Source organism: Lepus europaeus, chromosome 7 (genome assembly GCF_033115175.1).
Source record: "Lepus europaeus isolate LE1 chromosome 7, mLepTim1.pri, whole genome shotgun sequence".
Taxonomy (NCBI): Eukaryota; Metazoa; Chordata; class Mammalia; order Lagomorpha; family Leporidae; genus Lepus; species Lepus europaeus.
In genome coordinates, this window is record NC_084833.1 from 62,109,335 (window position 1) to 62,123,262 (window position 13,928).

At 55.6% G+C, this 13,928-nt stretch overlaps 1 protein-coding gene across 1 annotated transcript in view; it reads right to left on the reverse strand.

The window, feature by feature from the left end:
* The window catches only part of CLPB (ClpB family mitochondrial disaggregase), a 140,126-nt gene extending 136,534 nt beyond the window's left edge, over window positions 1–3,592 (reverse strand). The window contains exons 1-2 of the mRNA XM_062196661.1: window positions 3,135–3,592; window positions 179–230 (exon numbers count right to left, since the gene is read on the reverse strand). Of these exons, the coding sequence (XP_062052645.1) occupies window positions 179–230; window positions 3,135–3,534 (452 nt within the window). The 5' untranslated portion in view covers window positions 3,535–3,592. The remainder of the gene's footprint in view (window positions 1–178; window positions 231–3,134) is intronic.
* Window positions 3,593–13,928: the final 10,336 nt, after the last annotated feature.

The following is a 13,928-nucleotide window of genomic DNA, read 5'->3' on the forward strand; positions in this document are numbered from 1 at the left end:
CAGCCGAAGAACTGGGCAAGTTGGGGCTGACTTACTGCCCAAAAGATGAGGGCTGACCTGGGCCAGGGCAGCCAGGCGTCTCTGTGGGGACAGCCTCAGCCTAGGCTGAGGTCTCCTCCAAGACACCACCAGAGGAAGGGCTCGCCCTGCTCAGCCCCTCCCACAGGCCGACACTCACCTGCTGACCTCCTGCACGTTGTTGGCCCGGGCAGCTTCCATCAGGGCTGCATCTGGAGAGAGAGGGGGCAGCGGTCAGATCCTGGGCAGGACCTCCCCCCAGGGCTGCCCCAAGCCCAGCCAGTGGGAGTGGAGGCCCTTCAGAAGCTGAGCTTCAACAAGCGCCAGCTGCCTGGCATCTAAAGAGCCCGAGAATCAGCCCCCCCACCCCCCACCCCGGCTGTTAGCAGCCTGACTTCCACACCTTTCCACCACACAGCCCAGACTCTGAACTCCTCTCCGCACGCAGGGCTCACGGGGGCACTGCGTCTCACCTGCAGGAAACACTCAGGTGTGCACCCCTTCCCTCTTCACAAGCAGACGGCTCTGGAAGCTACTGCCATGGTTATTACTGACTACGCAACCCTCCCGCGGTCTCCCCAACTCCACTGCTTCAGCCCCCTTCTGTATTGGGTTGTCATGGCCACCTGTCTAAAAGGAGGGATGGGCTGGGGAGGAGCAGGACACCAACTCATCCTGCGACAGTAGCAGCCCCTCCTTCTGACCAGAGCCGGACAGTAACCCTAGGCTGCCAGCCTCACAGCGATGCCAGGGGGAAAACGATGGTGAAAACCCTGCAGAGTGTCCCTCGCCAAGCTCAGTGAGGGAGACCCAAAGCACAGGCTCAGATCACGGAAGAATCACCAGGCCCAGAAGAAAAGCAAGGCACAAGCCTGGCTCGGGGGCCGCTTGCAGGCTGTTGGCGCCCCCTTGTGACCACAAAGAAAAACTGCCTCGCTGAGGAAAACGCAAAGGTAAAAAAGTAGCGGTACACTCCTTTCAAACAGTCCAATACCGAGAGCCCACACCCCGCTCTGTGCCCAGCTGGTTCTGTCCACACTGTTGGGCACTGCACCAATGCACAGACGGTCCTGCCTCGGCGGCTCTGTCTCGCCCAGAGAACCCCGCATCGAAGCAGAGAACGCCCCAAGGCAGACCAGAAAGGGTAGGCTCTGTAGGCTGACAGCCTGGGCTGTAGTCCCAGTCCTGCCACCACTGCCGTGCCCGCGGCCTGGACAGCCCACCACGCCTCCTGGGCCTCAGTTTTCCTATCTGTACAACAGGGGTAAGATACCCAGTGCAACATGCGTATGAAAAACCAGCTCTGTGGCTCAGACGCTGGTGCCTCCACCCCCACTTCTCAGCCCAGGCTCCAGGGCCTAGTCTCTCTCCTGCTTACTCCAGCCAGCTGGAGGGGAACACTGCTTCCTCAACTCCTGCCGAGGGCGCTCTCCATTCTCAGAGGGGCCCCTGCCTGCCCCTCCCCGTCCTGTCGCAACCTGCACGTGCGGCCATGACACCAGCTGCAGGGCTCTGGGCACGTTGCAGGCAAGGTCGCAGATGAGAGAGGAATGCGAGGGTAAGAATCGGGGCCTCCTGGCTCCTAGGAGCCTCAGTTGAGAACCCCACGGCTGGGACAGGGCAGCCGGCAAGGCAGAAGGGTTGGGATTGCCCCGGATCCATTTTGGCAACCGGGCCCCGGTCCCCTTGCTGGAGTTCACGTGCCACAGGGTTCGGTGTGGAGCCCGCAGGAACCTCTCGGGAGAGACCCCGGACACCTCTCTCTAACCCACGCACACACACTGGCCTCAGGACGCTCCCTGCTCAGGAGCCTTCCACGGCTCTCCGTTGCCTACAGAAAATTCCAGACCCTGCTGCCTGGCACGCAGGCTCCACTCCACCTGTTCTCACCTCAGCCCAAAGCCCCCGTGCTCCAACCAAGCCGGCCCATCTGCTGGCCCCTCAACACGCAGACCTGCAAGCTTGGTAGCTTCATGCCCCGAAGCCTCTGCGGGGATTAGGACCCGGCCCGAGACACACGGGCCAAGCACCGACGAAGGCCCGGCTCCGCTGGCCGACAGCAGCCACCCTCCGGGGCCCAGCTCCCTGCCCATCCCTTCTCCTGCCTCATCCTGCAGAACTCAAGTTGGAACTCCCCACCCTCCGGGGCTGCCCAGCCCTCCAGGAAGGCCCTCCTGGGCCCCGACCCCTCGGCATGGCTGCCTGCACGCCTTTCTGTCCCGATGGCCTCCCAAACACCTGGCCCCACAGGGCGCACACAGGTGTCCAAAACCGCTGCACGGTATAGAACCACGGTACGCCTCAGCCAGGGCAAGTCCACAGTCACAGCGGGGAGTTGGACAACGCCGAAGCAAGGTCTCCAGTGCAAAGCCCCTCTGCCTGCAGCCGGCCTCGAGCCGCCAGAGCCCAGATGAAAGTCATGGACTCCTGTCTCCCTCTTGCCCCAGTCTCAAGGGCTTGGGATACACAGGACCTGGGCACACCCTTCTCAGTCTTCCCCTGGAGGAACCTACTGAGAAGCCGAGTGGCCCAGGAGTCTGGCTCTCTGCCCTCCCCGCGCCTGCTCAGCTCCAGCTGGCTCAGCCACCAAACAGCCCGCCCCCGACACGCACACCCCCTCGTGCCTGAGACCCGGCACAGCAAAACTCTGGGAGCTGACACAGCGCAGGTCCCTGAACTCCAACAGTGCTCAATAAGAGGGCTGTAAGAATACGGACAAAGCCTCCTTTACTATAAAAGGGGGGATCAAGCTGGCATCGCAACCAAGGCTCCTCCTTTCTCAGGCCACCTGTGGGGCAGGGGCAAATTCTCCAAACTATCTCACCGTTGCCTTTAAAACACCCTGCTGCTTCCCGGAGACCAGGCAAAACATCAGAATATAACAGATTCCTAGTGTAACGGCACATTGTACAGATGGACAAAGTGATGCCCTAAAGGGAGGCTGACCGATGCTGTAAGATTATACAGTTCCCTACTCCCGGAACCAGGTGACACCTGGGTAGCTCCAAGGCTCGGGCTCTGCGGGTTTAAATCCACAAGCACCGCCCACCCCCCCAAAGACCCGGACACTCCTCCCACCTCTCCCTTCCCTGAACCCAGCCTGTCCCCTTAATTACCCTTGTTGGACGGACTCTTGCTGTAGCAATGAGCCATCAGCGCCGTGGCCAGAGCCCACATGCTGAGGCCGGCTCTGCTGGGGACCTCATTCCAGCTGTCCTGTCCTGGCAGTGTTTCTTCAGGGCTAGGAAGGTGTTCCCACGTGGCGGCCGCGAGGCCCTGGGTCTTCGCGCATCTTCCCCGGCGCCCCCCGGTGGTTGCCCCTCCTCCGGGGAGCAAGGCTGGCGATGGTCCAGGGCGCCCCCCGGCGGCCACCCTCAGCCACTGCGGCTCCCCGCGGTCCCCGGTGGTCACGGTTCGGCCAGAGGCACCTCCACGGCTGCGGAGCGACGGGGACCTGAGCAGTCGGAGAAGGAGCCGCGGCTCGGGCGCTGTTCTCAATACCAGGGTACCCAGCATCGCGACAGCTGCTTCGATAACCCCCTGGTGCCGGCCCCTGTGCTGGCCACGTCCAACATGGCTGCCGCGGCGCGTTCGAAGACGCCGCGATCGGGGCGGAATCGCGCACTACCTCACGGGAATCGTAGTCCACAGCCTTAGATCTTTCCGTAGCTGAAGAATGGTTGGACTACGATTCCCAGAAGGCTGTGGGATCGCGTCACAATGATTGTAACTTAGAGGCGCCTGAGCCTTTTGGGAAATGCAGTTCCAGCGGAGGGGCGTGGCAAGAAGGAAAATGCTAAGATGGGGCGTGGCAATTAAAGATTGGAATTCGGTAACCTTTCTGCTAGTTTAGTGAAAACGCACGAGGTGATTTCTGACCTGTGTTAAGTTATGCAAGGATCTTCAGCAGAGGCCTGTTGGGAAACAGATTGACAACTTTTAGCCTATTTCTCCTTTCAGCCTGGGACTTTTCAAGAAGATGTACCTTTTATCGCCCTACCCAGACTTGGCTCTCAGGTGAAGGGTGGACACCTGGCCTTGCACCGCCACTTGTGTGGTTTTCAGAGGGCCTCCACGAGGGCACGATCACCTGATCCTCATGGCAGCTGCGAGCGGGGAGCTGGGCAAGGACTGTTATCCCCACCTACGGCGAAGACGATTTAGGCTACAGGTGCAGTGATTTGCCAATAAATCACCTGCTGACTCCTGGCCCGTGTGCCCTCGCCTTCCGTTAACTCCTGCCCTTCCCATCCCGGCGCGCACCATTTACCAGATGGAAGCCACAAGCCAAAGAAGAAAGCTCTTCCCTGGTGCAGTTGTTTCTTGGGCCTGCGCCCCTATAGGTCTGTATCAGGACCTTTCCAGACAGTTCCAGCTATAACAGTGACCCGCCTCGCTGCTGTCCTTCCCTCCTGCCCTGATTCTCTTCGAAGCATTTATCACCACATGACACAATCAATAGATGTTGGCTGTCTTTCTCCAGGACAGCGTGAGCCCCAAGCGACAGGGACTTGGGTTTTACACTCTGATATCACCAGTACCTCCAACCGTGCCTGGGACAGCAGAGACACTCAGAATATTTGTTCAGCCAATGGGTTACCCTCTCCTTATTAGTGCAGGGGGATGGATATGAGCTTCGGCATTCAGGCAGACGTAGATTTTAGTTGTTTTGTAAATTTTTAATTTTTACTCATTAGGGAGACAGAAAGAGATCTCATCCACTGGTTCACTCCCCAAATGCCCACAACAGCCCCTGGCTGTGACCAAAGCCGTGAGCTTGAAACTCAGTCCAGGTCTCCGACTTGGGTGGCAGGAATGCAGTTGCCCGAGCCAGCTCTGCTGACTCCCCCGTGTCTGCATTAGTTGGGAGCTGGAGCCGAGTATCAAGCCCGGGCCCTCTGCTGTACGATGTGGGCACATGAAGCCCATCTTAACCGCACTAAGCATCTGCCTCTGGATTTTCATTCTTGCATTTACTACAGGTATGATCTTAAAAAAAAAAAAAACTATTTCTCAGATAGTTAAAGTCTCTATTATGGAATAATTCCTTCCTTCAAGGCAATTGCTTGTGTTAAATGAGTTACGGAGAAACCACCAACGCTGGCCCCACCTCACAATAGGTCTCCGGGGAATGGCATGTGTCACTGGATCTTCTGCTGTGTGCACCCCTGCTTTGGGGGCACATGGCACTTCCTCCGGTGAACCCCTCACAGCAGAGACAGAGCTGCTCAGGTCCACATCCTGGTGTAAGGCACGCAGCAAGCAGCTAGTGAGTGAGTCAATGAACACCTCCCAAGGAATCAGGAGCCAACACAGTTCTGTTGTGATTTCTTCTTTGGCCCACAGATTCTATCAAGTGTACCATTTAGTGTAGCCAAAAACATTTCGACCTTTCTCTTTAAAAAATATTTATTTGTTTGAAAGAGTTACCGAGAGAGAGAGAGAGAATCTCCCATCTACTGGTTCATTCCCCAAATGGCTACAATGGCCCAGGCTGAGCCAGGCTGAAGCCTGGAGCCAGGAACTCCATCCAGGTCTCTCCTGTGGGTGGCGGGGACCCAAGCACTTGGGCTGTCACCTGCTGCCTCCCAGGAGCATTAGCAGGGGGCTGGGATGGAAGTGGAGCAGCCCAGGACTCACATGGGATTCTGGCATTGCAGGTGGCGGCTTACCCCACTGCACCAAACTGCTGGCCCCATGATCTTTTTCTCTTTTAAGAAAGCTCCAGAATGTTCTGCCTTATTGGCCACCCCACTCACTAGCAGTATCGCCCTTTCTGTATTACTAGGATATTTCTGGCCCTCACCTCAGGGTGGGCACAGCAGGAAGAGCAATCTCTGGGTGTCCAGTACTACCAGGTGGGTCTCGAGACGGGGTGCCTCTCCAAGTGTGCACACGCTGGCTGCATCACGGCCCCCGTACCCACAGATCCCCTCAGTTGGTTTTCACCGATCACATGTGTGAGGGGTGCAGCAAAGCCTCAACTACTGCCAGCAGTTTGGTAAGGACCCTGAGAAGGTTCAGTAACACGGAGAGGGGGATGGGGGCAGAGGGGCTGGTGAAACACCTCCTGGAATCAGCTGGGGCCCCGTGAATGCTGGACGGCCAATAGCCAGTTCAGAACCCCGCAGGACACAGTGCTGCCATCCTAAATGGTACCAGTTCAGGATGGCTTCCTCTCTCTGCTCAGAAAGGAGGAATTTCTATTCGGTCTCGGTTACCCTCCCTTAGCCCTAAGCTTCTAGCTCTGGGGTTGTGGACAGCAAACTCTGTCTTCATTTAGTTTGTCGTGAGGCCACTGAGGGATATTTGATGGGCTTTGGAAGGAAGCAGAGAGTGAAGGATTGATGCAGCTGCTGTCACTCACCTGCCTCTGGAGTGGGACTGCAGGCTCCCCGATGCTGCCCATTCCACAGGCTTCTGAGGACAAGTGCGCGCGCACACACACACACACACTTGTTAAACAAATAATAGCTAGAGGCTAGGTTTTTTGTTATGAAAGAGAGAAAGCAAAATTAGCCTTGCGTGTTGGACTGGAATCAGGGGTATTATTACCAAAAGCTCAGTCCCTGGTGCCTGGTGCCAATCAAAATAACAAGGCCGAGGTCCTGGGGTGAAGGGAAGAGAGCATGTGATTCGTTGGCACAGGAGGGTGCAGCAGACTTCCAGGTGTCCCGGACTGCCGCTCTCCTGTTTGAGGGTGTCTTGGGGGTTGCGAGGAAGGGGAAGTCACCAAACAGCTGCCAGTCTGTGGTGTCGGGTGCCACAGCTCGTCACTAGAGCGGTGACAATGCACCCCTTCTCTGCTTCGTCATGGTGCTCCTTGAGCTCCACAGGTGGGGAGCTTAGATCTGCCCTGCTCTGGAGTTGAGACAAAGGACAAGGCCATGTGCGCCTTAGGACATGGTGGGAAGCCAGCCACCCAGGCCTGAAGCATCAGCTTCCTGGCCTCACATTTAAGTAGGAGAAGTTGTCCGCAGGCGGCGGTTCAACCTGCTGCTGTAGTGCCAGCCCCCATGCTAGATTTCTGTGCAGTGTCCGTGGCTTCCCCATCCAACTGGAGCAGCCAACCGAGTCAGCACTCACTCTGAGGCGTCAGCAGAGGGAGTGCTCTTAATTTCCTCCAACAGCCTCACTGCTGTTTCTCAAGTGCAAACACTGACACCTTGTGGGATTTTAAGGTACTGTTGCCAAGTATTAAAATAAGATTTTTCCCCCGTCATTCCATTCTTCTCGACATACATTTGTTGAATGCCTACCCCAGGCTTTTGCCCGGCCCTTGAAAGCTTTACAAAGTTTCAAGAATATTCAGCCTCATTAATTGAGCACCTCTGAGGCACGAGGTACAGTCACGTAACTACAATCATGTACAAGTTGTGGAGCTGGAGCAGGTGGAGCGGGACATGCAGTTAACTGGCAATGTCAACAAGGAGCAGTAAGTGCTACCATCGAGGTCACTCAGGTCTTCCCTGGGAGCACACATCAGCTGAGTGGTCAGGGAAGGCTTCCTGGAGGAAGTGACACCTGAGCTGAGCTCTGCGGGAAGAGCCGGTGTAGGTTGGAGGCACTGGAAGATGGGGTCACTGCAGGTGAAGGGAGCACTCGGTGCAGATTCGGAGGGAAAGTGCAGTGCTGGTTGTTCACCATGTATGTTTGGGGAACTGTAGAGTAGGAAGGGCAGGAAGTGGGGAAACAAGGCTTGACCAGAGAGGTTAAGCAACTGACTGGGTTCTCTCAGCAAATACAAAGTACACCGAGCATTTGAACCCAGGACTACATGACTGCACGGCTCCATCTGAAGATGTTGCTCTGGGAGCCTTTCCTGGGCCCCAGGCCCACGCTCTGCTCCTCTCAGCTGGGCCCTCTGCCCCCGTCTCTCTGTCCTGCCCTGTCTTCCTCTTCCTTCCACGTTGCTTGTTTCCTGTGTGCAAGGAAGAAGGGAGAGGAGGGGGCTCCTTGCTATTACTCTTGTTAGAGTCCAGGGCGGTGACTCCGGTCTCGGAGGAGCCCCGCACTCTGGAGTCGACCCACTGACAGGTGAGGACCACCCCTGCCTCAGCGCCTGTCTTCACCGCCCCGGCTTAGTGGGGCAGGGGAGAGCCTGGGGGAGGCTGAACGGGGGGCCTTGGCACTGAAAGCTTTGCCTCTCGGGAGCAGCCTCGTGTCTGTCCATGTGCGGACGAGTACATGTGTTTACCGGGTGCGCACTGTGCACAAAGCTATTTTTGCTGCGTAGGCTGTGTCACCCTGCTTAACCCCAACAACATCCTTGTGGGCACGGTATTATCTCTCCTATGTAGATAAGATGACCAAAGCAGGGGAAGGATAAGTCATCTGGCTGTGTCACCTTCCTATAAATAACGACACTGGGCTCTAGTGGTCTGAACCTAAGGCCAGATTCCTAATTACAACATAATCGCTGCTCAGAGGAGGAAGCCACAGACTCACATGTCACGGGTGGTTCTGCAGTTTGCCTGGGGCATGAAGGAGCAGAACCAGGAGGATGTTAGCACAGCGCCAAGCCGGGATGGTACCTACTGGGGCCAGAGCTGTGGCGCAGCGGGTTAAGCCATCACCTGCAATGCCACCATCCCATATGGGCGCCAGTTTGAGTCCCCGCTGTTGCATTTCCAATCCAGCTCCCTGCTAATGGCCTGGGAAAGCTGCAGAAGATGGCCCAACTCCTTGAATCACATGGGAGACCCAGACAAAGCTTCTGGCTCCTGGCTTCAGCCTGGCTCAGCCTAGGCCATTGCAGCCATTTGGGGAATGACCCAGCGGAGGGAAGATCTCTCTCTCTCTCTCTCTCTCTCTCTCTCTCCCCTTAACTCTTTCAAATAAATAATTTTTTTTTTTAAAAAAGATAGTATCTGATGAGTTGGTGTGAGAAGGTATGTTCCCCCATAACTGAGCCAAAGGCACAGACAGGTGAAAGGGAGGCAGGGACAGGAGAGAATCCCCCTGGGCTCAGCTGCACAACAGACCCTTCCTTGAGAGCTGAACGCCACGCCCCTGCTGAATGGTGCCAAGCTCTCGAGCCAACAGGCAGGGGGCAAGTCCCTTTTCTTCCTTTGTTGGAGATATTCAACAGTCTTCAACGATGACTCTTTTTTTTTTTTTGGACAGGCAGAGTGGATAGTGAGAGAGAGAGACAGAGAGAAAGGTCTTCCTTTTTGCCATTGGTTCACTCTCCAATGGCCACTGCGGCCGGCGCATCATGCTGATCCGAAGCCAGGAGCCAGGTGCTTCTCCTGGTCTCCCATGCGGGTGCAGGGCCCAAGGACTTGGGCCATCCTCCACTGCCTTCCCGGGCCACAGCAGAGAGCTGGCCTGGAAGAGGGGCAACCGGGATAGAATCCGGTGCCCCAACCGGGACTAGAACCCGGTGTGCCAGCGCCGCAAGGTGGAGGATTAGCCTGTTAAGCCACGGCACCGGCCAACGATGGCTCTTAAAAAGATGACAGCTGAACAGAACCTTCAAACCCAAAGGGGCAGATGAAATATTTCTGATAGCAAGAGCGGATGATCTCTGGCACCAATGTGCTCGTCTGGCCCCTCTCCCTGAGCACTCCAACTCCAACCTCTCCCCCGTCCCCAGCTCCATCTTGCTCAGGCGCTGGAGTGAGCTGCTTTGCCTGCTGTCCCTGGAAGCAGAGGCTGAGACAGAGTTGTGGGTGCAGGATGGTTACTGAGCATCACCGTCTGTGAAGAGAAGGGGGAGGAAGCAGACTGGGCAGCAGAGGCAATGCTGAGCTGCACGTGGACGTGGCCAGCACAGCTGCTCTGCAGCATTGATAGCCGGAGCGGTCCTGGGCCAGAAGGGAGTGCTTGGGGCTTTACCTTCCTCCCCGCCCAGCTCAGTCATCGCTAAGGGATTGAAGGCCATTTCTCTGGAGCTGGGCAGCAAGTCCTTTCTTGAAGGGCTCTATCTGAGCACCTCCAACCTGACTGCTCTAACTCTGCACACTGACTGGGGGCTCCTCCAATATACTGTGTGCTAGGTTCCGTGTTGGGCAGTGCAGACAGGAGAGCGTACAGCAGGGGCAAAGCTGAAGCGGACCCAGCCCTCCAGTTCTGTCTAGTGGAGGAGCTGGGTAGTTGTGAAGTGGGGTGGTGGGGTCATTGCTCGGGTGTGGATACCTCTTGTGTTGGGGGAGCTTTTCAGAAGCTCGCATCCTTGCCTCACCTTCCCAGTGCAATCTGTGTCCTTCCCCTCCCCGCAGTTTTGTGAGAACAGCTTCCTGTCAGCTTTGGCCCCCAGCAACATCTGTGCACAGTCTTGGCCCCGGAGGCCACCGGTGCCCGGACAGGATGCTGTTATCTCCTTGAGTCAGGGGCTGAGGAGTTGAGGCAATAGTTTCTTTTCTTGAACTACATTTGAAGAGCCCAGGGGCTGGCGTTGTAGCCTCTGGTAAAGCTGCTTCCTGCAGTGCTGGCATCCCATAGGGGCACCAGTTTGAGTCCTGGCTACACCACTTCTGATCCAGCTCTCTGCTGTGGCCTGGGAAAGCAGTGGAAGATGCCCCAAGTGCTTCTGACCCTACACTCACCTGAGGGACTCGGAAGAAGCTCCTGGCTTCAGATCAGCTCAGCTCTGGCTGTTGCAGCCATTTAGGGAGTGAACTAGTGGATGGAAGACCTCTCTCTCTCTCTCTCTCTCTCTCTCTCTCTACCTCCGCCTCCGCCTCTCTATAACTCTGACTTTCAAATAAATCTTTAAAAAAGGAAAGAGGCCGGCGCCGCAGCTCAATAGGCTAATCCTCCACCTTGCGGCGCCGGCACACCAGGTTCTAGTCCCGGTCGGGACGCCGGATTCTGTCCCAGTTGCCTCTCTTCCAGGCCAGCTCTCTGCTGTGGCCCGGGAAGGCAGTGGAGGATGGCCCAAGTACTTGGGCCCTGTACCCCATGGGAGACCAGGATAAGCACCTGGCTCCTGACTTTGGATCAGCGCGATGTGCTGGCCGCAGCGCGCCATCCACGGCGGCCATTGGAGGGTGAACCAACGGAAAAGGAAGACCTTTCTCTCTGTCTCTCTCTTTCTCACTGTCCACTCTGCCTATCAAAAAAAAAAAAAAAAAAAAAAGAGAGAAAGAGAGAGAGCCCAGAAGTCTCAAAGGGCAGATAGGGGGAGCTTGGAGAGGGGAAAGGAAAGGCGAGGCAAAAGGGCTCTTTGAGCCTGGACAACAGGCAGCATTTTGGGAAGGAGACTGTGGGTACAATACTCTGTACTGAGCACCTTCATGCCCTCCGGTGTATAGCGAGACTGGTCTGACACTCCAGCTCTGTTCACTTGGAGGTGAGCAAATGCAGCTCCTGCCCACCAGAGGCTCTGCACTTAGTGGAGGAGACAGTCAAGCAAAGAGACAGCGTGGGGTTCTCCATGATTGATGTTTGAGGGGGAGTGCACACAGGATGCCAGGGAGGTCTCGAGGGGAAAGGAACCCGCTGCCTGGGGGAGCCAGGCAAAGCTTCCGAGAGCCGGGGGTGCACATCCAAGGAGGTTTGGGAGAAGGGAGAGGAATCAAGAGGGCAGTGGTTCTCAGGGTGTGTCTGGGGACCACAGAGGGCCCTCGAACCTTCAGAGAGAAGTTACAAAGTCAAAACTGGTTTTGGAATGCAGGCTGAGCATGCCTAAGCCAAAAGTCGGAAACTGTAAACTTCCCAAAACTTTGAGTGTGACTTGATACAAGTGAAAAACCCCTCGACTGACCTTCTCATGCTGGGCCATGGTCGAAACGCAAGTGCCCTGAAAATACTGCCCAAAGTGATCCTCAGGCTGCACGCGTGAGGTGGACGGAAAATGAGTTTCATGTTTCCACTGGGGTCTCATCTCCAGCCTGTCTCATTACATAGACGCAAATATTCCAAAATCTCAAACGCTTCCTGTGCCGAGCATTTGTAACACTGACGCTGGTTGCCCTTTGCACGGGTGGGGAAGCTGCTGTCGCCTCAAACCTAATCCGAGCAGCACCACTGGCTGTCCTGGATGCCACCGTATTCTTCCCTGCCTACAAGAACATCCCTGACGCCATTGAAAACACTACTTATTTCATGAAATCTCAACTTTACAAGTGTCAGTGGGTCCTGAGAGCTACTGTGTTAGGGAAAGCGAGGTTGGCATTTCCAACCGGGGCAGGAGGGTCTCAGAAACAGCAGATTAGGCCATCATTTATTATTGTTATTATTATTACCATTGCATTGTCAAGAGCTCAGGACGTGTAGCACAGGAGGGGTGGAATGGTGGGAGATGGGGCTGGAACAGGAGTAGGCAGGAACTAACAAGTGAGAAGCCTCAGAAGCAGTGCTAGGATTTAAAACTGACCTGCTACAGAGGCCTGCGGGCACCTCGCTACTGTGGTGTGGCTTGCAGGGAGGCGTCCAGCTCTGGAGACGAGAAAACAAAGCAATCTCGGGAGTGAGGAGATGTCCTGGAGGAGCTGGGGCAGGCGGGGAGCACAAGATGACTGGAGACTTCCCTGGGAGTTTGGAAGCAGGAGTAAGAGCATCAGTAATCGGTGGCAGAGTCTTTCCTTGGCTACTGTGGACAAGAAAGGGTGGCAAATCCAGGAAACAAGATGTTTAGGAGCCACATTATCTGAGGATTTTTTGTTATTATTTTTTATTTTTTAAAGATGGGGAGCAGCAGCGAAGTGGCGTAGTAGGCTAAACCTCTGCCTGCGGTGCTGGCATCCCCTATGGGTGCTGGTTTGTGTCTAGGTTGCTCTTCTTCTGATCCAGCTCTCTGCTAATAGCCTGGGAAAGCAGTAGAAGATGGCCCAAGAGCTTGGGCCCTGCACCCATGTGAGAGGCCTGGAAGAAGCTCTGGGCTCCTGGCTTCAGAGTGGCTCAGCTCCAGCTGTTGCGGCCATTTGGGGAGTGAACTAGTGGATGGAAGACCTCTCTCTCTCTGCCTCTGCTTCTCTGTAATTCTACCTTGCAGATAAATAAAATTTTTTAAAAATTTAAAAATTGGGCTGGCACCCGTGGCTCACTTGGTTAATCCTCTGCCTGCGGCGCTGGCGTCCCATATGGGTGCCGGTTCTAGTCCCGGTTGCTCCTCTTCCAGTCTAGCTCTCTGCTGTGGCCCGGGAGGGCAGTGAAGGATGGCCCAGGTACTTGGGCCCTGCACCCGCATAGGGGACCAGGAGGAAATGCCTGGCTCCTGGTTTCGGATCGGCGCAGCACTGGCCGTGGCGGCCATTTGGGGAGTGAACCAATGGAAGGAAGACCTTTCTCTCTGTCTCTCTCTCTCATTGTCTGTAACTCTACCTGTCGAATAAATGTTAAAAAAAAAATTTAAAAAGTAAAATAAACTCTTTTATTTATTTGAAAGGCAGAGTGTCAGGGAGGGAGGGAGGGAAAGAGAGAGAGACAGAGAGACAGAGAGAGAGAAAGAGAGAGAGAGAATCTTCCATCCACTGGTTCACTCCCCAGATGGCTGCGCCAGCTGAAGCCAGGAGCATCATTTGGGTCTGCCAGGTAGATGCAGGGGTCCAAGCACTTGGTCATCTTCCACTGCTTTCCCAGGTGCATTAGCAGGGAGCTGGATCATAAGTGGAGCAGTCAAGACTGGAACCTGTGCTCTGATAGGGGATGCTGATGCCTAGTAACTGTGAATGAGCAATTGCAGCAGCCACTGCTGCAACCAAAGCCTCAGACTCCTGCAAAACGAGAGCTGAGTCGTCCTATCAGAAGGCAAACTGGATGAGATGCAGCGCCAGGATGGGGGTGGTGGGGAGAGCAGAGGATGGAGCAGAGGAGAAAGGTACCAGCGACCACCTGGGCACTGGTTACAACTAGTGGGATGGTAGCTTGTGGATTCAATCTTTCTTTTTTTCCCCAGAAAACTTTTATTTAAGGAAAACAAACATCATGCATTTCATAAGTACAACTTTAGGAACATAGTGATT